The following is a 24,179-nucleotide window of genomic DNA, read 5'->3' on the forward strand; positions in this document are numbered from 1 at the left end:
TGTCCAAGTAGCCATTTAGGCCACTTTTTAGACATTTTTTTTATTATTATGAACCCCATAGTATTAAAGGGTTACCAGCCATATTCAGACCTCTAACATGTAGCTCAGTGTATCATATATTGTGTGCCTCCTGGGATTTCAGGTGTGCCGTGATACACTTGGAAGGAGGAGAGGCACGGCTGACTTCTTACAGGATGTGCTTCATGCAGAGGGAGGCACATACTGTAGGTAATCAGCCAGTACCAGTGCCTCTCATTCTCTCTGGCCCTTTTCTTTTCTGGCACCCCCACTGGCAACTCAGGGCTCAACTGAAGGGCCTTTGTGCATGCAGAGACAACAACGTGATGATATCACACATGTGCATGATCTTATCATAGTTATGTCTCCACAATTCCAAGTGTCTCTTGCTGCAGCCACTAAGTTAATGTGCCGCAGCTTGAGAAAGACTGTGGGACACTGCTATAACTAAATAAAATTAGGACATCAAGCAGACTGTTCCTAACTATATCTGGTTAACAGTATAAATATTGCCACTAAAGAGTTTACACTGTTGATTAACACTGACTTCTGGACACCCAATGCAGCTGATATCCTGATGCAAGCACTGAATGTCCACAACCCAACATTCTTTCAAAAATGATGAAGACTTGGAGAAAATATTTTAGTGTCGGCACAATTTTGAAACCAGCACCGAAGTGTGATTGACATGCGATTGGAGGCCACTTTTAAGGCTGCTGCTGATATCAGTGCCAGTTTGAGAATCCAGGCCTATATGAATAGATAAGCTCCGAAACTTATTGCTTGTGTGTCGTCATCCTGACAGTGTTCAATCCCGGCTAGTTCCTAGCACAGGAAACCCTTGAAAAGTTTTCTGTGTATGTTTCATATTTCCTGCCTACTGTATACACTGTAAATACAGTCGCACACTCCCTACTCTGACGTCAGAGGAGGGGTGGGACCGCGGCGGAGGAAGCAGCTCTGAAGCAGCACAGGGATCGCTGACATCGCGATCCCGCTGCGGGCTGCTTCATAGATGTTGTAGGGAGGCCAGGGGGGCGAGCGGTCCTTCGGGGTGGGGCGGGCAGGCAGGCATGCCTTCAAGGGGGAGGGGGAGGGTGAAAGACAGGCAGGCAGGCCTTCAAGGGGGGGATAGGCAGGCCTTCAAAGGGGGGACAGGCCTTCAAGGTGGGGACAGGCAGGCAGGCTTTCAAGGGAGGGACAGGCCTTCGGGGGGTGCATGCCTTCAAGGGGGGACAGGCCTTCAAGAGGGGGATAGGCCTTCAAGGGGATCAAGCAGGCAGGCAGGCAGGCCTTCAAGGGGGGACAGGCAGGCAGGCAGGCTTTCAAGGGGGGGTGCAGGCCTTCGCGGGGGGTGCAGGCCTTCAGGCGGGTTGCAGGCCTTCGGGGGGAGTGCAGGCCTTCAGGGGTGGGATGCAGACCTTTAAGGGGGGACAGGCCTTCAGGGAGGGGGGCCCTTGTATAGAAATACACGGAGGGAATGGGGGGTTCAAAGAGACGTGCATATGCCGGACTTTGGGTGGGAAGAAATAATGGTCTGAAAATAGAGAAGAGGGAAGAGATGATGGACCATGGTTTTTAGAGAGGGAAGGAACAGAAAGGGAGAGAAGTTGGACACAAGGGATGGAGTGGAGGGGGGATAGAGATACTGGATAGTAGGGTAGTTGGGAAAAGAAAGGGAGAGATGGTGGACCCTGGGGTGGTAGGGAAGGAGGGAGAGATGCTGGATGAAAGGGTAGTTAAGAAAAGAAGGATCTGTGGAGGGAGACAAAAAAAGGATAGATGCCAGACCTCCTGGGGAGGGAAGGGAAACGGGGAGGACAGAGATGGCAGATTGATGGTTAGCATGCAGAAAGAAGGAAGAAGGAGACCCTGGCAAGCAAGTTATCAGAAGACAACCAGAGCCTTGGACCAACAAGATTCGAAAAATAACCAGACAACAAAAGGTAGAAAAACTAATTTTATTTTCTGTTTTGTGATTACAATATGTCAGATTTGAAATGTGTATCCTGCCAGAGCTGGTGTTAGACCGTAAACGTGAGCTAGGATTTAACAGAGAGGAAAAAAAAACAAACACCCAATTGGGTAGGAAAGTTGAATCGAAAAACCTATTCAATAGGCTGAATCGAATCAAAATTTTTATTTTTTTTTCTTGAATCGGGCAGCACTAGTTTGCGCTACTGTCTTAGACTTTAGGACCTGGGATTGGAGAGAGATGGCATCCTCAGTACTTTATAATGCAAGTGAAATGAGGATTTGGTCAGACTTTTGAAGGGTCTGCAGAAGAAAAATATTGTATAGACCGGGGACATGAGACAGCAGGAAATGGGAACTTTTCTTCCTTCTATTTTTGTGAATGGCAAGACTTTCAGAGAGTTCAGTTAAAATATGTGCTTTTTAAGAAAATATAATAATGTGTTTTATAAAGTTTATAAGCATTGCTGGCCTACCTGATGAGGTGTTCCTAATGGTGGTGGTGGTGGCGGCAGCATGTCAATGTGTTGAGAGGAAGAGGTGGTCTGGGAAATTCTGCTGAGCAAACTCCGGGCTCATTTCCACCCCTCAGTTAGTCCACTCCACTCAACTGGTTCACACACTGAGTGGGTCTTTGGGTGTTGTGCCTGGGTAGTTGTTTTGGGATCTCTTCCAGTGGTTTGTCAGTATCTCCTTGTGGTCCAAGGAAGGAAACTTTGTTAACCTTAGCATTGACCTTCAGAATATGTTTGTAACAGTGCTGCTTGTGTGGCATTAGGCTATGTAGTGATCGAAAGAAAATACCAGACCTTTGCACATTTTTGCACTATATGGTGGGTGTATGAGGAGATTCACATTTCCTACACAGCTAAGTCCTTGTGAAGTTACCTTGTTCTTTATGTATTTGACATCTAGCAAGGTATCTGTTTGGAAGGAAAGATCTAAGCTTAAAAATGATGTGGCCAGAAGTTATGGTAAAAGCAGATAGCGTTGCTGGTTTTAAGAAAGGTTTGGACAAATTCCTGGAGGAAAAGTCCATAGTCTGTTAATAAGACATGGGGGAAGTGTCTGCTTGCCTTGGATCGGTGGCATGGAATGTTGCTACTCTTTGGGTTTTGACCAGGTACTAGTGACCTGGATTGGTTACCATAAGAATGGGCTATTGGGCATGATGGACCATTGGTCTGACCCAGTTAGGCTATTCTTATGTTATGTTCTCATCGTAGGGGCCTATTTTTTTCTGGGAACTTATCAGTGTTTTTTAGAATGGGAACAAAAATGGAAGAGAATTAATGTGTGTGGAATGGGGGGTTTACTAATTTCTTCAGCTAAATAATTAAATCCACTTCAACCAGACATAGGAGAACTCACGCAACATTCACACACCCTCCAACCAAAATCGTCAAAAGAAAAAAAACTGTTTGACAACCTCCTAACACTCAACCCCCAACTCTACAACCTATTGACCTCGACCACAAACTACAAAACCTTCAAAAAAGAAATAAAAACCCTTCTATTCAAAAAACACATAAAACTGAACTAATACAATCAGAACTGTCCCAAGCATCACCTGCAACTACTCCATATAGAAACATAGAAACATAGGCCCCACCTGGAATACTGTGTGCAATTCTGGAGGCCGCATTATCGCAAGGATGTGCTGAGACTGGAGTCGGTGCAGAGAATGGCCACCCGGATGGTCTCGGGACTCAAGGATCTTCCATATGAAGAACGGCTTGACAAATTACAGCTATACTCACTCGAGGAGTGCAGAGAGAGGGGAGACATGATCGAGACGTTCAAGTATCTTACGGGCCGCATTGAGGCGGAGGAAGATATCTTCTTTTTCAAGGGTCCCACGACAACAAGAGGGCATCCGTGGAAAATCAGGGGCGGGAAACTACGAGGTGACACCAGGAAATTCTTTTTCACTGAAAGAGTGGTTGATCGCTGGAATAGTCTTCCACTACAGGTGATTGAGGCCAGCATCATGCCTGATTTTAAGGCCAAATGGGATCGGCAGATGGGATCTATTCACAGGGCAAAGGTAGGGGAGGGACATTAGGGTGGGCAGACTAGATGGGCCGTGGCCCTTATCTGCCATCTATTTCTATGTTTCTATGTTTCATATGTACTTCTGATGTCATGACAATTCAGATATAATTTATGTTATGTTTGGATTAATGGTTACATATATGAGGTTCAATAAAAGAAAATTTTCAATGCCTGTTTCTATTATGACCATTTATTTTTCATGGTTATTACAAAAATATTTTTTTACATGGGGGGGTGTCAAAAAATGATGGGCCCCGGGTGCCACATACCCTAGTTACGCCACTGGCTATATTTTACATTTCAGTGCTTCACTTTTTATTGTGCACTTATTGCATCTCATTATTTATATTTTATCTCTATACTACTGATGATATTTTATGGATATGTAATTTATTATATATGATTTCTTATTTTAAATATTTAGACCTTGATTCTACAATCAGTTCTTAACTTGGTAGGCGCCATTCAAAATTAGGTGCCCTTTGCAGAATCATGGCTAGTGGCACGTAACTTGATTTAAGACACTAGTAGCCATCATAATGTTGGGTGACAATATATTAGATCAGTGTTTCTGTGACCTAATTTATCAGCACCTAAAGTAGATGACTGCCAACACCTAAGTCATTCCACACTGAAACTCTGTCCCTAACCATGCCTACTTTTCAGGTAGGTGCAAGTAGGCACCATGCCGATTTCTGCAAGGAACTTAAATGAATCATGTTTTAATTAGCTTGTAATGGTATTTTAAATTATCATGCCAATTAAGGCAATTAAAAATGTTTAACTTCTGTGTGGATTCTTTAAACTGTACCATTTACAAAATTGTGGCTACCAGAAAAGAAGACTTGTCTAATAAATTATCTATAATCAAATTCACTTCTTAATCTAACTGAGCTCTCAGATGCCTGCACTGTATAATCATGAACAATTTTTTACAGTCTTTGCAGGACAGAGATATCTTTCATCGAGCTCAGTGCCTGTGAACTTGAAAAAGTGCTAATACTCTATGCTTGTAACTTATATAAAGTGCTTTATGTGCAGAATAAATAACTGAAACCGTCATTTATCTCTTTGTAACTCTGGTGCCGATATCTTGGTTGTAGCAAAATAAAACTTATGCCTCTGTCCTGCAAAGACTGTAAAAAAGTGTTCATGCTTATACAGTGCAGGCATCTGAGAGCAGAGTTAGCGTATGAAGTGAATTCGATTAGAGATAATTTATTAGACAAGTCTGTTTGGATTATTGGACAATTCAGTTGACTTGTTTCCATTGTGGGTAAATTTAGTGTTACCAGAAAAGAAGACCGGGGTTTTCAAGTCCTAAATTTCTAGCACCTACCTTTCAGGTCATAAGGTGACATTGTAGATGGGTTAACAGCGGCCAACTTGGGTGTACCCTCAGGTATCTCCATTGTTTTTAAACTAGATTTTAATTGATTTTAAATGATATGGTGAATTATCATGCTTTTTATCACCAATTAAAACAATTACGTTAATTAGCGGTAGGATATCTCTCACCACTTAACTTAGGGCATATTATACAGAATTTGAGCCTTAATTGATATTTCTATTTAGTTATGCACTCTTGATGAAGGCCTTTTAGGCTGACTCACAATTCATGTTGATTCATCTAGTAATTCTACTGTTTTACTGTGGAGCAAGAGGTGTTGATTCTCAACTTGATGGAATAAATTTGTTCCTCTGTACAATATAGCCCCCCTCTGATTTCCATCCACTCTGTTGTTCACGTTGTTTGCTGCCTGAAATTCATACATTGCTCACTTCACTATGAGGTAGCAAAAGAGTATCTGTCATTGGATCAAATTTAGAACCCCTGCTTATTTTTACAGAGATTTTAAAGAACCCTCATTCCTTTATTTGCATCATACGTAACAGATTCCACGTTGCTATCAACATTTTTTTTTTTTTTTGTAAATCTTTATTGACATTTCAAACTTTATAATGTAAACAATTGAAGAATCAGAAAAAATTGTATGAAAATACATTGTTATCATCACAATTATTGCATCATATGTAACAGACTCCACGTTGCTATAAACATTTTAGAAATAATTACATCAGGTGGTGCAGATTTTCTTTTGGAGACACTTGATGTTGAATCACTTTGGGCTCCTTTTATTAAGTTGCACTAGCGTTTTTAGCGCACATATAAGCATGCTAGCCGAAAAACTACTGCCTGCTTAAAAGGAGGCGGTAGCGGCTAGCGCGCATGGTATTTTAGCACGCGCTATTCCACGTGTTAAGGCCCTAATGCACCTTTGTAAAAGGAGCCCTTTCTGCTAATACATCCCAGAAAGCAGCTATCTCAATCATTAGGACGGTTTTGAAAGTATCAAAGATTTTATTTGTGAACTCACTGAAATGGCTCTAACAAAGAATTAGATTTCAGGATATTTAGGGCTCATTTTATGAAGCCGCGTTAGCGGCTTTATCGCACGCACCTTTTTTACCGCGCGCAAACCCCCGCGCTAGCCAAAAAACTACCACCTGTTGAAGAGGAGGTGGTAGTGGCTAGTGTGGCCGGCAAGTTAGCGCGTGTTATTAAGCGTGTTAAACCGCTAACGCGGCATCATAAAAGTTTCAGAAAGTCAAAGACACTGGAGTGGGACCACAATGGCCCCTGATAGGCAGATAGAACTCCAGGCTGTGAATGCATGGTTGAGGAGATAGTGCCAGGAGGAGGGCTTCCACTTTGTGAGGAACTGGACGTCCTTCTGGGGAAAGAGTAAGCTCTACCAGCGTGACGGCCTGCACCTGAGCACAGCGGGAACTAGACTACTGGCAGCCAATGTGAGGAAGGAGATCGAGAGGGCTTTAAACTGAGGAGAGGGGGAAAGCCGACAGCTGATCTGATGTTGACGATTCGGACAACAGTATCCAGAACAGATGCTGAACGGGCTGACTGCAAGGAGGAAGTAGAGAGACCGGTGGATCTTATGATCAGACAGCGAGGGAAACATCAGGTAAGGGGAGCTTGCTGGGAGGAGACTAAGGGGCATGGAGACACAAGGGGACTGGGTGGCACGAGGGCAAAAGCTGAGGGCAATATAGAGGTGCCACAAGGTGAGGGGGATCAAATGGAGGCTCAAGGGATGATAGCCCAGGAGGGGGCCGGTAGGGCTAGAAAACCCAGAGGAAAAGCGGGGAAGTGGGGTGGCGGGAATGTGGGGAAACCGAAAGCTACGAGTGTAAAGGCTGAGGGCAAAGCAGAAGCACAGGGAACAGGAGAACTGCCCGAAATTCAAGGGGAGGCGGCCCAGGTAAATACAGAGGTGGAGGAAAAACGACGGGACCTGCGGTGCTTATACGCAAATGCAAGAAGCCTCATGGCCAAGATGGGTGAACTAGAGGTCATGGCCAAGGGGGAGGACCTGGATATAATTGGAATTACAGAAACATGGTGGACAGAGGAGAATCAATGGGATGTGGCGCTGCCAGGGTACAAGCTCTACAGGAGGGACAGGACCCACAAGAAGGGGGGAGGCATAGCACTATATATAAAGGACTCTATCTACTCAGTCGGGATGGATATGGCAACGAAGGCAGAGGGGCTGGAATCACTATGGGTCAAATTGCCGGGAAACAAGGGTGCAGGCATAAAACTGGGGCTGTACTATCGCCCACCTGGTACACCGGAAGGAGTCGGACACGACTTGGAAGCTGAACTGAGACAAGAATGCAGGACTGGAAGTGTAACAGTGATGGGGGACTTCAACTACCCGGGGATTGACTGGAGTACGGGTCACTCCAACTGCGCTAGGGAAACAGGATTTGTAGAAGCTGTGAGGGACTGCTTCATGGAGCAACTAGTCAGGGAACCGACGCGAGGGAGTGCTACTCTTGACCTCATCCTAAACGGATTAGGGGGGCCTGCAAGAGGGGTAGAAGTGGGAGGACCACTAGGCAACAGTGACCACAATGCGATCAGATTCACATTAGAAAGGGGGACACCCACAGTAAGGAGGACCGCAACAACTGCGCTCAACTTCAGGAAAGGGAACTATGCTGCTATGAGGGAAATGGCGGGGAGAAAGCTCAGAAACATCCTTAGGATGGAGACTGTAGGAAGCGCCTGGACCCTATTCAGGGATACCCTGCAGGAAGCACAAAGAATGTACGTCCCCAGTTTCAGGAAAGGCGGCAAGAACAAGCGATCAAAGGACCCGGTTTGGATCTCAACAGAAGCAAAGAGGGCAATAAATGACAAAAAAGTATCCTTCCGGAGATGGAAAAAGGACCCAACGGAGGAAAATCACCAGGCGCACAGGAAATGCCAAAAGGAATGCCACCGGGAGGTTAGAAAAACAAAAGGGAACTACGAAGAGGGGCTGGCCAGGGAGGCGAAGAACTTCAAGGCATTCTTCAGTTACGTAAAGGGGAAGCGACCAGCGAGAGAGGAGGTGGGGCCGTTGGACGATGGGGATAGGAAGGGAGTGATTAAGGAGGATAAAGAGGTAGCTGAGAGGTTGAACACGTTCTTCTCGTCGGTTTTCACGAGAGAAGACACATCTAACATACCGGATTCAGAGGAGCTCATAAGTGAGGAACAGGCTGAAAAATTTGAACACATAGAGGTAAGTAAGGAGGATGTCCTCAAACAGATAGACAGGTTAAAATGCGGCAAATCGCCGGGCCCAGACGGGATCCACCCAAGGGTTCTGAAGGAACTAAGACAAGAAATAGCGGGCACAATCCAGCATGTTTGCAACCTATCCTTGAAAACTGGAGAGGTACCAGAGGACTGGAAACTGGCGAATGTCACACCTATCTTCAAGAAGGGATCGAGGGGTGACCCCGGGAACTACAGGCCCTTGAGCCTGACTTCAATTATAGGGAAGATGGTGGAAGCTATGATCAAGGATGGTATTTGCAAGCACATCGAGAGAAATGGCCTACTGAGAACAAGCCAGCACGGATTCTGTAAAGGAAGGTCATGCTTAACGAACCTTTTGTACTTCTTTGAGGGAATAAGCAGTCGGGTGGACAATGGGGAACCCATAGACATCATTTACCTCGATTTTCAAAAGGCTTTTGACAAGGTGCCACATGAAAGGCTGCTTAGGAAGCTGTGGAACCACGGGGTGGGAGGGGATGTGCACAGATGGATCAAGCACTGGCTGTCGGGTAGACTGCAGAGGGTCGGAGTAAAGGGACAATATTCTGACTGGCGGGGAGTCACGAGCGGTGTGCCACAGGGATCGGTGCTGGAGCCGTTACTCTTCAACATATTTATCAATGACCTGGAAAAGGAGGCAAAGTGCGAGGTTATAAAATTTGCAGACAATACCAAACTGTGCGGCAGAGTTAGATCCAGGGAGGAGTGTGAGGACCTGCAAAGGGACCTGGACAAGCTGGAAGACTGGGCAAACAAATGGCAAATGCGCTTTAACTTGGAAAAATGCAAGGTCATGCATATAGGGAAAAAGAACCCGTTGTTCAACTACAAATTGGGGGGGGCATTGCTGGGAGACAGCAGTCTAGAGAGAGACTTGGGTGTGCTGGTGGATGCATCACTGAAGCCATCTGCGCAGTGCGCAGCAGCCTCGAAAAAAGCCAACAGGATGCTGGGCATCATAAAGAGGGGCATAACAACCAGGACGCGGGAAGTCATCATGCCATTGTATCGCGCGATGGTGCGTCCACATCTGGAATACTGTGTTCAATATTGGTCGCCATACCTCAAGAAGGACATGGCAGTACTTGAGAGAGTCCAAAGGAGAGCAATGAAACTGGTAAGAGGGCTGGAACACTGCCCATACGCCGAGAGGTTGGATAGGCTGGGGCTCTTCTCTCTGGAAAAAAGGAGGCTCAGGGGAGATATGATAGAGACCTTCAGGATCATGAGGGGCATAGAGAGGGTGGATAGGGACAGATTCTTCAGGCTGAAGGGGACAACAGGTACGAGGGGGCATTCGGAGAAACTGAAGGGAGATAGGTTCAAAACAAATGCAAGGAAGTTTTTTTTCACCCAAAAGGTCGTGGACACCTGGAAAGCGCTACCGGAGGAAGTGATCAGGCAGAGTACGGTACAGGGATTCAAACAGGGATTGGACGGATTCCTGAGGGATAAAGGGATTGTGGGATACTGAGAGAGGTGCTGGGATGTAACACAGGTATAGAAAGCTAACCAGGTAATAAGTATAGAAACCCAACCAGGTAGTGCATGTGCAAGACCGGAGGGTTAGGACTTCAATGGGAAGATAGGACTCAATGGGAAACCAAGGTGGCAAGGGGGCCCCTTCTGGTGATTCAGACAGGTCGTGACCTGTTTGGACCGCCGCGGGAGCGGACTGCTGGGCAGGATGGACCTATGATCTGACCCGGCGGAGGCACTGCTTATGTTCTTATGTTCTTATGATATCTAAATTCTATGTTGCCAATTCTGTAACCAGCCATATCCACAGAATATCACATTACAGAAAAGAACAGAGGAGTGAAGTAGTGGTTAGAGGGTGAAGTGACTTGAAGAGGCTCACAAGGAGCTGCAGCAGGAATCAGACCTAACCATTAGTCAACTCCTCCATGAATGACAATGAATGCAAAACTATCACTATCATATAATAAAATAATATCATATAATAATCTCCAGAATCCATTTCAAATGTTCCTGCCTGGCTTTCAAGATCATTCACGGAATCCTGCCTCCTCTTATCCCACTGTCTTTCAACTCCTCCAGTCCCGACTCCTCCAGAACTGCCCAAAGGCTTAAACTAGCCTTCCCCTCTCCACGCGGCATCCACTATTCAGGCAAACTGGGAAAATCCCTTCTCTTCAAAATCACAGGTCTTTGTAACGACCTCACCACCCCGCTGCGGAACCTGAGCTCCCTTCAGTTATTCCGCAAACAACTGAAAACCTGGCTTTTCAGCAAATTGTAGCTCTATCCTTCCCCCCTTCTACACATAAGTTCATGTAATCCTTTTTCTTCTTCTCTACCCACTATTTTAAGTTCTTGTAAACCGTGTCAAGCTCCATTCTCATGGAGATGATGCAGTATATAAACTTAAGGTTTAGATTAGATTAGATTAGATCATTGTTTCTTATCAATTATAAGGCCCTATCAAACAGACATACATTAATTGTGGATATTCTGAAATCCTGACAGAATAGGTGTGTCCTGGTAACTAGCTTGAGAACCTCTTAGTGATATGGACTAGAAGTTCTCATTTTCAACATTTCTATTTAAACTGAGGATTACATATTTAGTAATCTTACATCAACTGAGATCTCCACTGAACATCAGAAATAAAGATCAAATGATAATGTATCTGTTTATCAGTGTCATGACATGGCTTTGAATATTTCATCCAATTGTTTTTATTAGGTAATTTCTGTTGTTCTTATCAGGTCTCAGCAGAATAATGTAGCATTTAGGGAAAAAGATACAACCCAACAGTCCAGCGCTGGAGGCCAGAATAGCAAATATTTCTACTGCCACCATGTACTTCCCCTTGGAGCTCAAGTATGTTGGGATGAAGGAGATCCAGACGCTGCAGAAGACCAGCATGCTGAAGGTGATGTACTTGGCCTCATTGAAACTGTCAGGCAGATTTCTTGCTAGGAAAGCTACAATGAAGCTGATTCCAGCCAAAAATCCCAGATAACCCAGAACACAATAAAATGCAATGACAGATCCATCATTACATTCAATTAATATTTTTCCTGTTTCTAAGTGCATGTTAAAATAAGGGAATGGGGGAGCAGTGAACAACCAGGAAAGACACAGAATAGTTTGAAGAAGGGAACAGGAAAGGACTATAGAAAGTGAGACCCTGGAACCCATCCATTTCCGGAGCTTACTTCCTGGTTTGGTGGCATAAAAGGCCATTACCACAGTGATGGTTTTTGAAAGGATTGAAGACAGAGATATGGTGAAAGTGATCCCAAAAGCAGTCTGTCTGAGAATACAGGTCACCTTGTTTGGATGTCCAATGAATATTAAGGAGCAGGTGAAGCAGAATATGAAGGAGATAAGGAGAATATAGCTGAGCTTTCTGTTGTTAGCCTTCACTATGGGAGTGTCTTTGTAATAAATAAAGATTCCCAAGATGACAACAGTGAGCAGAATGAAAAAAGTAGTGATGGAAGTCAATGCTATCCCCAAAGGTTCTTCATAAGACAGGAAGGTTATCATTTTTGGGATGCAGGAATCTCTTTTTTGATTGGGCCATTGGTCGTCTGGGCACTTCCAACAAGTGTCTCCATCTAAGAATGAAGAATATCATAAATAGCATCAGTATTAAACCCCTCTGAAAGGTTTGATACTTTCATTAACTGGAGTTATCATAATAATAAAAAAGAAACACAAATTACAAAAAGCTGCTATGGAACCTAAGCCAACAACATCTGGATCTAGTGTTCATAGTTGACAACTTTAAAGATTAGGCTGCTCCTAAATGTTGAGGACTATGGGGCAAATTCTTTAAATGGAGTCCTGATTTTAGGTAGGGATAAGCATCCTACGACTATCTAACCAGCCAATCAGGATGCATGGTTTCTAAAACAAAACCTTGAGGCAGGCCACCTACAGTGTAGACATCCATCATGGGTGCAGGGAGACATGTCAGGACACTTAAGCTCACCCAAGGCTGGACTTGAGTGTGATTTCACCTGGAAGTGGCCATGGGTGAATTTAAGCAGCCCTAACCATCTCCCTAGGGCTATGTTAGATGACTGAAATGTAGGTCAGCAAAAGTGTTTGCCTACATTTTAATTAGGCATGGCTACTGAGATGATTGTGGCAAGGACATCTCCCTGCCACAATCAGCTGAGCAATCATGGCAGGAATCACCGCACAAAGTTGGTTGACAGGATAGATGCGAACTCCTTTCCATCAGAACCGCTAAACCATCACCCACAAAGTAAGCCAGGCAGGATGTCCACTTCCTCCTGCCCCAGAACCCCCAAAGCATGCTGGGCAGGAGGGATGAACATTCTTTCTTGCCACCATCCCCCCAACTTGAACTCCCAAAACTCTAGCCACCCAAATCTGAACACCCCCACCTCTAACTCTACCAATCCTACACCTCTAACTCTTCCTCCAACTCCAATTACCATCAGTTGAATGTTCAACCAGAGGGATTCTTGCCACCTCTGGGAGGCTGGCTGGCCTGCCTCTCCAAAATGATGGGCCTTTCTCTTCTCAGTGCATTCTAGGATACAGTAAAAGTGGCTTAACACTCTAGTTGGCCTCTCCTATGGGAGGGGTCTTAGGCATATGAGCCAATCAGAAACTTACAACCCTCCCTGGAGTATCTCAGAATACACCTAGAAGGGAAACACCCCTATTTTGGAGTGGTGGGTCAACCTTCTCGAGGGTGTGCGTATACCTACAGCCAGACATTCAACTGCATCTCTCCTACCTAGCTTGACTCAGGGGTGATGGCTCCAGGACAGGAGGGAGTGGACATTCCTCCTTCCTGGTTTGTTTTTGGGAGTTCCAGGTCAGGAGGGAGTGGGAATATGTACTGCCTGGCTTATTTTGTGGGTGGGGGGGGGGTCAAGGGTTCTGTGAGAGAGAGTAGACATTCCTCCTGCTTGTCGGGTATGTGTGGGGGTTCAGGGGATGATGGCAAGGGATCAAGTGCAATTCTCTAACCAGTACCTGTGACAAGCGCACTGGCTAGAGAATTGGGCCAGTTAGGTGGTGTTGGGTGTCTGCCCCTTATGGCAGACATGATTCTATATATGTGACCAGTGTGCGACTCTCAGCCGCTTTTTAGGTGACTGCCGAATCTGGTGTCCTATACAGTATCCATCCCTATGTGACTATATTATAATATGGATTTCATCTGCTGCCACTAATCCGCCATGTGACTTGTTTTGCCTGGTTTGTAATTTAGACATTTTTGGTTTTAAAAGTAAATGTTCATGCCAGATGTTTCCAGCATATGGACATCCATCTCATTTGTATTTTAGAACAGGCTATATTCTGGATGACCATGTTATGACTTGGACATCATTTCTAAAATGCCATTATATGTTGGATAGAGGACACTAATATTGACATCTGATCACCTTCAACATTTAAGGGCTCCTTTTACTAAGCTGTGTTAGGGCCTTAATGTGCGGAATAGTGCACTCTAAATTGCCGCGTGTGCTAGATGCTAACATTGAGCTGGCGTTAGTTCTAGCCATGTAGCGCAGGTTTAGCATGTGCTACAAACGCTTACACGCAGCTTAGTAAAAGGAGCCCTAAGTCTCTAGAGAATTTTTTTTGTGGAAGGAACCAATATTAGTTTAACACTAATAACTATTGAAACAGAAACATGACATGCAGATAAAAGCCAAATGACCCATTCAGTCTGCTCATTCATCAGTCCAGAAAAGATTTCATGGAAAGATTAGTCGGGCTCCATGCCAACCTTCTTCCTCTTTTGATACAAACTACCTAGCTCTTCCCCCGATAAAACTCTCCCCCCCCAAAAAAAAAAAATTGTACCCTCATCATGAAGCCGCCTTCATGGCTCCTTCTCCTCCTGCTCTGCTCTTCTCCATACACTACCCCCTGCTTGAAACCTCCTTCCCCCAACCTTCCCGACCCCTCAATTGACTCTAACATCTGCCCTGGTCTCAAAATTCCCACATTGCTGCGCATCAGAAACCATCCCTCCCAAAAAAAACCTCGAAGAGTCAACCACGCATCCCTAAAGCCTGTTCCCTCCGCAAATCTCCCCAACCTTGCTTCAGACTCACTCACCCCAGTCCCAACACTCCATTGCAACGCCATATCCGCTTGCAATAAGATCCAAATCCTGAAGGATCTACTCAAAGACTCTGACCCGGGATTCCTATGCGTCACAGAATCTTGGATCACAAAAGATGACATATTTACACAAAATGAACTCTGCTCCCATGGCTACCAAGGTCTCTTCTCTCCCAGAACTAACCGAAAAGGAGGCGGTCTGGCACTAATTTACAAATCATTCTTCGATGTCCAGATCATTGAAAAGAGCAGCCACACCTCTCTAGAATACATGCTAGCCTCGATCAATGATGAACTCCAACCTCACCCACTGGGTATCCTACTTCTCTATCGCCCACCTACCCCTTGGAACAAATCCTCTGATCTCCTTCTCGAAACCATTTCAAACGCCTTCCTCAAATTTCAAAGACTTTTGATCATTGGGGACATCAATCTCCACCTTGATGACAACACCAACAAGGATACGATTGAACTGAAGAGCTTCCTCATCTCTCTTGGTTTTTCCCCCCTTCACCTTCCCCAACCCATGAAAAGGGACACACTCTAGACCTCATTAGCTTCCTGTACCTTACCGCCTACAAAACCGCAGCCGATGACACCCGCTGGGAACAGGTCCCCTGGTCTGACCACTTCCTTGGGACCTTCTGCCTACCCATCTTCATGTCGCATCTTGGGGCCCCTCCCCCTCCTCTAATTCCATCACCTTTCGCAAAAAAATTTCAAGCGACCTGTTCTGGACAAAATTTCTCAAACAACTCTCCTCTGCTCCCAAGCCCGCAGACCCCGAATCCAACTGGCATAAATGGACATCCCTCTCCGAGTCCACCTACCATTCCCTTGCCCCCCTTTCCACCAAATCCATCTCCTACCCTCGCAAAGCCCCCTGGTATCTCCCTTATCACAGAGAATTAAAGCAGAAATGTCAAGCCCTAGAGCGCATATGGAAAAAATCTAACTCCTCCATAGACAGACAGTCCTGGAGAGCCAACATTAAGCTCTACAATTCAGCACTAAAAAAAGTTAGGAAGAACTTCTACGGTGAGAATATATCCAGATCCAACAACCAGAGTAGTACACTTTTCAAAATCTGGCGCTCTCTAACCTCCAAAAAAGACTCCACCTCTTTCCCCTCCTCTCCCTCATCCGAAGTTCTAGCAAAATTCTTCAATGAAAAGGTCACTACCCTACACTGCTCCTTCCCACCTGCAATCTCCTACAACTCCCTAGTGCTCACTGACTCCAACGGTCTCTAGCACTATCCCAGCCGACAGATTCTAGACAGCCTTTGAGCACGTATCCGAATCCCTCATCCTTAAACTCTGTCTCAAACTGAAATCTTGCAATTGTTCTTTAGACCCTTTCCCCTCCTACCTCTACGAGGAAATACCCACTCAGGCCATCTCTTCCATTACCATACTCCTAAACTCTGCCCTGCATTCGGGCCTTTTCTCCCCAGAAATGGGCCATATCGCCTTAACCCCTCTATTGAAAAAACCCGACCTCGACCCTTCCTCACCATCCAGCTATCGCCCACTAGCGAATATTCCTCTCTTAACCAAGATGCTCGAGACCATCATATCGACCCAACTCTCATCCTATCTAGAGAAATTTTCCATTCTCCTACCTTACCAATATGGCTTTCGCCCCAATTTCAGCACCAAATCCCTATTGACCTCCCTAATCTCCAAGGTTCAACAACTTCACTCCCGTAACAAGTTCGCCGTCCTCTTGCAATTCGATCTCTCCGCCGCTTTCGACGTTGTTCACCATGATATTCTGATCTACCAACTCTCCGAGATCGGCATCACCTCTACAATCCTTGAATGGTTCTCAAAATTCCTCCGTTCCCGATCCTACATTGTCAATAGGAATGGCACCTCATCCCTCCCCTGGATACCAATCTGTGGAGTCCCGCAAGGCTCACCTTTATCTCCTATCCTTTTCAACATTTATATGACCTCTCTAAAACTCCTCCATCTATCCCCCCTTGAAACAATTTACACCTACACTGATGACATCCTTGTCCTTCTCGAGACCGACTCGAATCTCACCAATCTCTCAGAGAACATATCCTCTTGTATCTCGAATCTCCAATCTTGGGCCCACACCGTCCAAATGAAATTGAATGAAACCAAGACAAAACTACTTTGGCTCGGCCCAAAATTAGCTCAGCTACCCACCTCAATCTCACTGTACCTCTGGCTCCACTCTGCAGCTCGAATTCTCCAGCAAGGTCCTGGGCGTAATCATCGACTCTACACTGTCCTTCAATGACACCTCAACTCCCTGGTAAAAAAAATGCTACTTCAGCCTACACATGCTGAGGAAAGTAAGATCCTGTTTCCATCAAAAACATTTTGCCGTTCTCGTCCAATCCATCATCCTCTCCAGACTGGACTACTGCAATTCTATCTTCATAAGCCTAACGAAGAAAAACCTTCACAAACTCCAACGGATTCAAAATGCCTCGGCCAAGCTTATCTTTGCAAAAAGTAAATTCGATCACGTCTCAACGCTCCTTTCCAAGCTTCATTGGCTCCCGATAATTTCCAAAGTTCACTTCAAATGCATCTGCCTAACTTTCAAGATCCTCCACGGCATCCTTCCTCCATTAATTCCATTTTCTTGGAATTCTTCAAATCTTAATACCACCAGACCTACCCAAAAATCAAAAATATCCTTCCCCTCATTAAAAGACATTTCCCATCCTGGAAAACTGGGGACTTCCCTCCTCTTCAGATTCATCGAGCTCTGGAACAGCCTTGCCTCCCCTCTTCAGAACCTGAGTGCTCTCCAACCCTTCCGTAAACATCTGAAAACCTGGCTTTTCTCAAAAACCTACACTCCCTCCTCTTCTGACATCCTAGCCCGCTAACACTCTTCCTTCTCCGATCTTCACCCAACCCTTCCTTGGAGTTCCTTTCTCATTGCAATTCCTGTAAACCGTGCCGAGCTCTACAAATATGGAGATGGCACGGTATATAAACCCAAGATTTAGATAGTTTAGTTTAGATTAGTCAGAATGTCAAAATAGATAGATAGCTAGATAGATAGATAGATAGATAGATAGATAGATATAGTCGTGAATGTTGGAGATGATTGGATGTTAACCATCTAATGAGGTTGTTTATTTTTAGACAAAGGACCATAATTGATGCCAATTTCTCTCATTCTTCAAATAAATATAATGCCAATTAAACTGTGGATTAGTCATGGTTTCTGGGACTTCGTCGCTTGCTTAATTTCACAGAGATGAACCATCATAAAGCATCTATAGACTTGTGTTGACCACATGTTCCATGATATCACCCACCGGTTTGGTTGGAGACCTCTCCCTCTGCACATGGAATACAGTCATAGCAGCAGGTGGGCTCACCTTCTCTGGGTAATTTTCTGTAACCAGGATGGCAACTTGAGCTACACCTGGACTGTGGAGGTATCTAAGGATTGAGAAAACAAGTTACGTAATTTTATTTGATATTGGAATGTAATGTAGCAAAAGCAATATTCCTTTATTGACTACTATATCAGAAATTGAATTTGATTAACAAATCCAGAGAGGTTAGTTTACAAAGGATTTAGCTATCTAACTATACCTCAGTCAGACTTTCTGAAAATATTCCTCTCTGGAGCAGCTAATGGTCACTATTTTTAAAGTAGAAATTTAGGTTAGAGCAAAAGCAACCAGATAACTTAAATTTTTAGGTCTCACCTGTTAAAGTTTAGAACTAGCTAAGTTGAAGTCTACAAACAGCAGCCATAACTTTAGTTGACATTATCAATGGCTAAATCTATGTAGGTTTTTAGCTTTAACTAAGTCAGTCCACTTGTAGCTGGAAATTCTGTTAAGTCTATCTGATAAATATCAAACAGGGAAAATATGTTCTACTCTTTTTTGGTTCATTTGGCTTTTTATGAGTTTAAATAAAAATTTGTTTTTGTTCATTTCATACATTTATATTAATATGTTAATGTTTATATTTATTAAAATATTTATATACCGCATATACAGCCAAAAAAAGGATCAAAGCTGTTTACAATATAATTCAATCAAAATTATAAAAATAACTCCATTTATTATTATTTATAAGAACATAAGAACTGCCATCTCCAGATCAGACCCATGGTCCATCGAGTCCGGCGATCCGCACACGCGGAGGCCCAGTCAGGTATACACCTGATGTAGTTTTAATTACCCATATCCCTCTATGTCTCTCGTAAGGAGATGTGCATCTAATTTGCCTTTGAATCCTAGCACAGTGGATTCCCTAATAACCTCCTTTGGAAGAGCATTCCAGGCATCCACCACTCGCTGCGTGAAGCAGAACTTCCTGACATTTGTCATGGACTTGTCCCCCCTTAGCTTCAAACCATGTCCTCTTGTCCGTGTCACGTTGGACAATGTAAATAATTTGTTTTTGTGCTCTATTTTATCGATGTCTTTCAGTATTTTGAACGTCTCGATCATGTCCCCTCGCAGCCTCCTCTTCTCAAGGGAGAACAGTCTCAGTTTCTTGAGTCGTTCCTCATATTCCAAGTTCTCCATACCTCTTATTAGCTTCGTTGCTCGTCTCTGCACCCTCTCCAGCAGTTTTATATCCTTCTTTAGGTTGGGAGACCAATGTTGGACACAGTATTCCAAATGTGGTCTGACCATTGCTCTATAAAGCGGCATTATGACTTTCTCTGATCTACTCGTGATTCCTTTCTTTATCATGCCTAACATTCTGTTTACTTTCTTTGCCGCTGCCGCGCATTGTGCCGACGGCTTCAGGGTCCTATCTATCAGTACACCCAGGTCCTTTTCTTGTTCGCTCTTACCCAGAGTTGCGCCTGACATTCTATACTCGTGTTCCTTATTCTTACTACCTAAATGCATTACTTTGCATTTCTCCACGTTGAACTTCATCTGCCATTGCTCTGCCCATTTCTCTAACAGATACAAGTCGCTCTGGAGTTCCTCGCTATCCTCCTGCGATCTGATTGCCGGGCATAGCTTTGTGTCGTCTGCAAACTTAATGATCTCACTGGATATTCCGTCTTCCAGGTCATTGATATAAATATTAAATAGGATCGGCCCAAGTACCGAGCCCTGGTGCACACCACTAGTCACTTTCTCCCAGTCTGAGAACTTCCCATTTATGCCCACTCTCTGCTTCCTGTCTTCCAGCCATTTGCCTATCCACCTTTGTATATCTCCCTCTATTCCATGGCTTTGTAGTTTCCTGAGCAGTCTTTCATGTGGAACTTTGTCGAATGCTTTCTGGAAGTCCAAATATATTATGTCCACCGGCATTCCACTATCAATTTGCTTGTTCACGGTCTCAAAAAATTGAAGTAAATTCGTTAAGCATGATTTCCCTTTCCTGAACCCATGTTGACTGGGTTTCAGCAAGTCGTGTGTATCTAAGTGCCGGACTATGCTATCCTTGATCAGTGCTTCAACCATCTTTCCAGGGACAGACGTAAGGCTCTCAGGTCTGTAGTTGCCCGGTTCTCCTCTCGATCCTTTTTTGAAAATTGGCGTGACATTCGCTATCTTCCAGTCATCTGGTATCTGTCCAGTTCTGATTGTCAGATTGGCGAGTTTTTGCAATAGCTCTCCGATTTCAACCTTCAATTCCTTTAAGACTCTCGGGTGAATTCCATCCGGTCCAGGGGATTTGTCACTTTTAAGTTTGTCGATCTGGTAGTATATCTGGTCTAACTCCACTTCAACTGTGGTGAGGCTGTCTTCTATTACTCCACTAAACACTTTCACTGCTTCTGGTATTTTTGCAGTATCCTTCTCCGTAAAGACGAACGCAAAGATGGAATTTAGTTTGTCCGCAATTTGTTTATCTTCCTTAATGTACCCTTTTCTTCCCTGTTCATCCAGGGGTCCCACCGCCTCTTTTGCGGGTTTTTTCCCTTTCACGTATCTAAAGAAGGGCTTGAAGTTTTTGGCCTCTTGCGCTATTTTTTCCTCATAGTCTTTTTTGGCATCCCTCACCGCCTTGTGACATTTCTTCTGATCATCTTTATGTTTTTTCCATGCTTCGGTTGTTTTCATGTGTTTCCATTTTTTGAAAGAGTCCTTCTTTTATTTATTTATATTTATTACATACATAACAAAATTTAAGTACATCAATAAATGCACAAGGGAAAAAAAATCACAACAATGAGGCTTACTAGCACCTAAAACAAGGAAAAAATTCAAAGAACAGTATAGCAAACAGACAAATTAAAGCCAAAACTTGAAAAGCCTCCACATCAGGGCAGCTTCGCTCTTGTCAGGAGCTGCCCCAACTGATCTTCGCCCCCCAACAGCCCTTGCTACTCTAACTTTGAAAAGCCTCCTTCTCAGGATAGCTCTATTCTTCAAATACCAATCTCTTGGTCATTCCCTCCATTTACATAATAAGGCTGGACTCTTCTTGCTCCTTGGCTTCTAGTGTGTATCCTCTTATGTCTAGAATCAGCTTCCTACTGTTCTATGTTCTGAATTTTCCAGAAAGAAATTCTAAACTTTATTCAAGATGTGTTTTTATTTTTTCCAAAAGGTCTACCAATAGCTCCACTTGTTAGTTCCTTCTCTTTCTAGCCATCAGTGTGGTTTAGCCTATTAGTCTCTGTTCCCTCCCTGTAGTTATCTATTGCGTATGGTTAATTAAAATGTATAAACTATTTTTTCTTCTACTATGATAATCCTCTTGTATGATTTTGTCTATACCGCATTGTTTTAGTTAAGTAGTTACTGATATGTAATTCTTACATGTCTGACTATGACCTGGTTCTGTACATTACTCTGATGCATCTATAAATATTGGAATATTAAATGCCAATAAGTAAATTAAATAGATTTATAAAGAAAGTCTCTGCATTTGAATACCATATAAGCACAGAAATTACTAGACTACTGGAATAAACACACATATTTATCTATTTATTACTGACTTCTTAAAGAAATCCACCTGGTACATATTGTTTGCAAGGGTGAACGCATGAATAATACAAAGAAAGATGAATATATGATATACAGAAACTATAATAATGGTATATGTACATAGATTGCCTTGGTAACATTATTCCATGTATTTCATCTTACTACTCTTTTAGAAAATTAGTAAAAACGCAACTATTTGATAGATCTGTAACTACGTTTTTTTTTTTACTGTTTTTACTGATCTAGAATCAGAATCAGAATCTAGAATCAGAAAATAATATTAAATATTGAACTAAGGCCAGTACTGGGCAGACTTCCATAGTCTGTGTCTGTATATGGCCATTTTGGGGAGGATGGGCTGGAGAAGGCTTCAATGGCTGGGAGAGTGTAGATGGGCTGGAGTAGGTTTTGATTGAGATTTCAGCAGTTTTAACCCTAGCACAGTATTGGGTAGAGCTCTGAATTCTTGCCCAGAAATAGCTATGGAGAAAAAATTTAAAAACTTTAAATTGAATTAGGTTGGGCAGACTGGATTGACCATTCGGGTCTTTATCTGCCATCATCTACTATGTTACTATGTTTTGTTCATTTGGTTTGTCATGAATTCTATTACGATTCTGTACAATTCGCTGACTGTCTCAGTTATTTGTGTTGTAAACCACCTAGAACTAGCATGGTCTGGCGGTATCTAATATAATAAAGAGCTAGCGGCGCATGCGCACTCCTATTTGCGTGTTCTGTGCGCTGTAGGTCTGTGGCCGAAGGAGTGCGCATGCGCGCTAATACGTCACCAGCCTATCGCCTCCACAAGCCGGACCACAGCCAGACGACGATCTCCATTCCTCCTTTGCCACCCACCCCCTTTTCTTCCCGCGGGCCTGAATGGCGATTCCAGCAGCGTGTGCATCACATGCTGCTTCGGGCCCTTCTACTGCCCTGATTTGCTCTGCCGCGTCTCTGATGATGTCATCAGGGACGTGCCAGAGTAAATCAGGGCAATAGAAAGGCCCGAAGCAGCGTGTGGAGACTGATGCAAGCGCTGCTGGAATCACCACCTTTGTAGTCCGGACCGCGGGAAGGGAAAGGGGGGGGTAGAGGAAACGCTAATGCTGCTGCACAGGGAACTGGTGGGGGGGAGGGAAATGGAGGGGGAGGGAATGCTGCTTTGGACAGACAGACAGAGAGAGGAAGGGAAACACAAAGAAAATAAGAAAGACACAGGGGCAGGTGCACAGGGAACTGGTGAGGGGGGAGGGGGATGGAATGCTGCTTTGGACAGACAGACAGACAGAGGGAGGAAGGGAGACAGAAAGAAAAGAAGAAAGACACAGGGGTAGGGAGATACACAGAAAGACAGACAGGCAAAGGGGGCCAGGGACAGAGACAGACAGAAAGGACAGCGGGAGCCACGTCAGGAGGGGTGCGGGATGCGGCAGTGGGAACTTTTCCAATGGGTGCAACTGGGCGGCTGTCGGGAACCTCTGATCAGGGGGTAGAGCAAGGCAAGAGTATCATAGGGATAAGAAGGAGGAGGGAGGATAAAAAAGGAAGGGATGTCTACTGCTGGACAGGGGGAGAAGGAAAGAGATGCTGATGGACATGGGAGGTGAAGAAAAAGGAACGGAGGACTAATGTTGGACAGGGGGAGAAGGAAACAGGTGCTGCTGGACAGGGGGGAGGTAAAACAAAGGGAGAAGGGCTGCTGCTGCATAAGGAGAGCAGTGAAGGGGTATTGGTGGACACAGTGGAGGTAAAAGGAAGGGAAAATGGACAGGGGGAGCAGGCAAGGGGTGATGATGGACAGCCAAGGAAAAAGAAAGGCAGAAAGAAAGAAAGCGGCTAAAGAGAGAGAGAAAGAAAGATAGACACACACACATATGTTCTAGCACCCGTTAATGTAACGGGCTTAAAGACTAGTATAAGAATAAAGTTATTATTATTAAAAAGGTAAGATATACATATATTTAACTCACGTTTTGCAACACTTTTATCAAAACTCATATATTGTAACACCATTTCTGAAACTCATACAAACCATTCTAAATTGACTCTCCAGACAGGTTTAGAACCAATGCTAGGAAATTTTTCTTCACTCAGAGGGTGATGGACACCTGGAATGTGCTTCCGGAAGATGTGATAGGACAGAGTACATTAAGGGGATTCAAAGAGGGATTGGACAAGTTCCTGAAGGATATGGGGATTGAGGGATATAGATAGAGGTAGAGATAGGATCATGAAGGGTATAGACAGAAGAAACATGGGGATTAAAGGGTCTTAGACAAAGGATCACTTACAGGTCATGGACCTGATGGGCTGCCACAGGAGCGGACTGCTGGGCGTGATGGACCCCTAATCTGACCTAGCGGAGGCAAGTTCTTATGTTCTTATGTTAGTAGTAGTATAGAAACTTCCAATAAACATAAGCATATAGTTTGTAAGTGGGATTACAAAGAGATGGATGGATCTAGAGCAGTTATACCT

General features: G+C 44.2%; 2 protein-coding genes across 2 annotated transcripts in view; both read right to left on the bottom strand.

The window, feature by feature from the left end:
* Positions 1-5,459, bottom strand: part of LOC117346225 (vomeronasal type-2 receptor 26-like) — an 83,672-nt gene extending 78,213 nt beyond the window's left edge. The window contains exon 1 of the mRNA XM_033915629.1: positions 5,387-5,459. Coding sequence (XP_033771520.1) covers positions 5,387-5,459 — 73 coding nt within the window. The remainder of the gene's footprint in view (positions 1-5,386) is intronic.
* Positions 5,460-11,371: 5,912 nt separating this feature from the next.
* LOC117346226 (vomeronasal type-2 receptor 26-like) overlaps positions 11,372-24,179 on the bottom strand; it is a 44,957-nt gene continuing 32,149 nt past the window's right edge. The window contains exons 4-5 of the mRNA XM_033915630.1: positions 18,087-18,213; positions 11,372-12,273 (exon numbers count right to left, since the gene is read on the bottom strand). Of these exons, the coding sequence (XP_033771521.1) occupies positions 11,372-12,273; positions 18,087-18,213 (1,029 nt within the window). The remainder of the gene's footprint in view (positions 12,274-18,086; positions 18,214-24,179) is intronic.

This window comes from Geotrypetes seraphini, chromosome 12 (genome assembly GCF_902459505.1).
Source record: "Geotrypetes seraphini chromosome 12, aGeoSer1.1, whole genome shotgun sequence".
NCBI classification, from domain to species: Eukaryota; Metazoa; Chordata; class Amphibia; order Gymnophiona; family Dermophiidae; genus Geotrypetes; species Geotrypetes seraphini.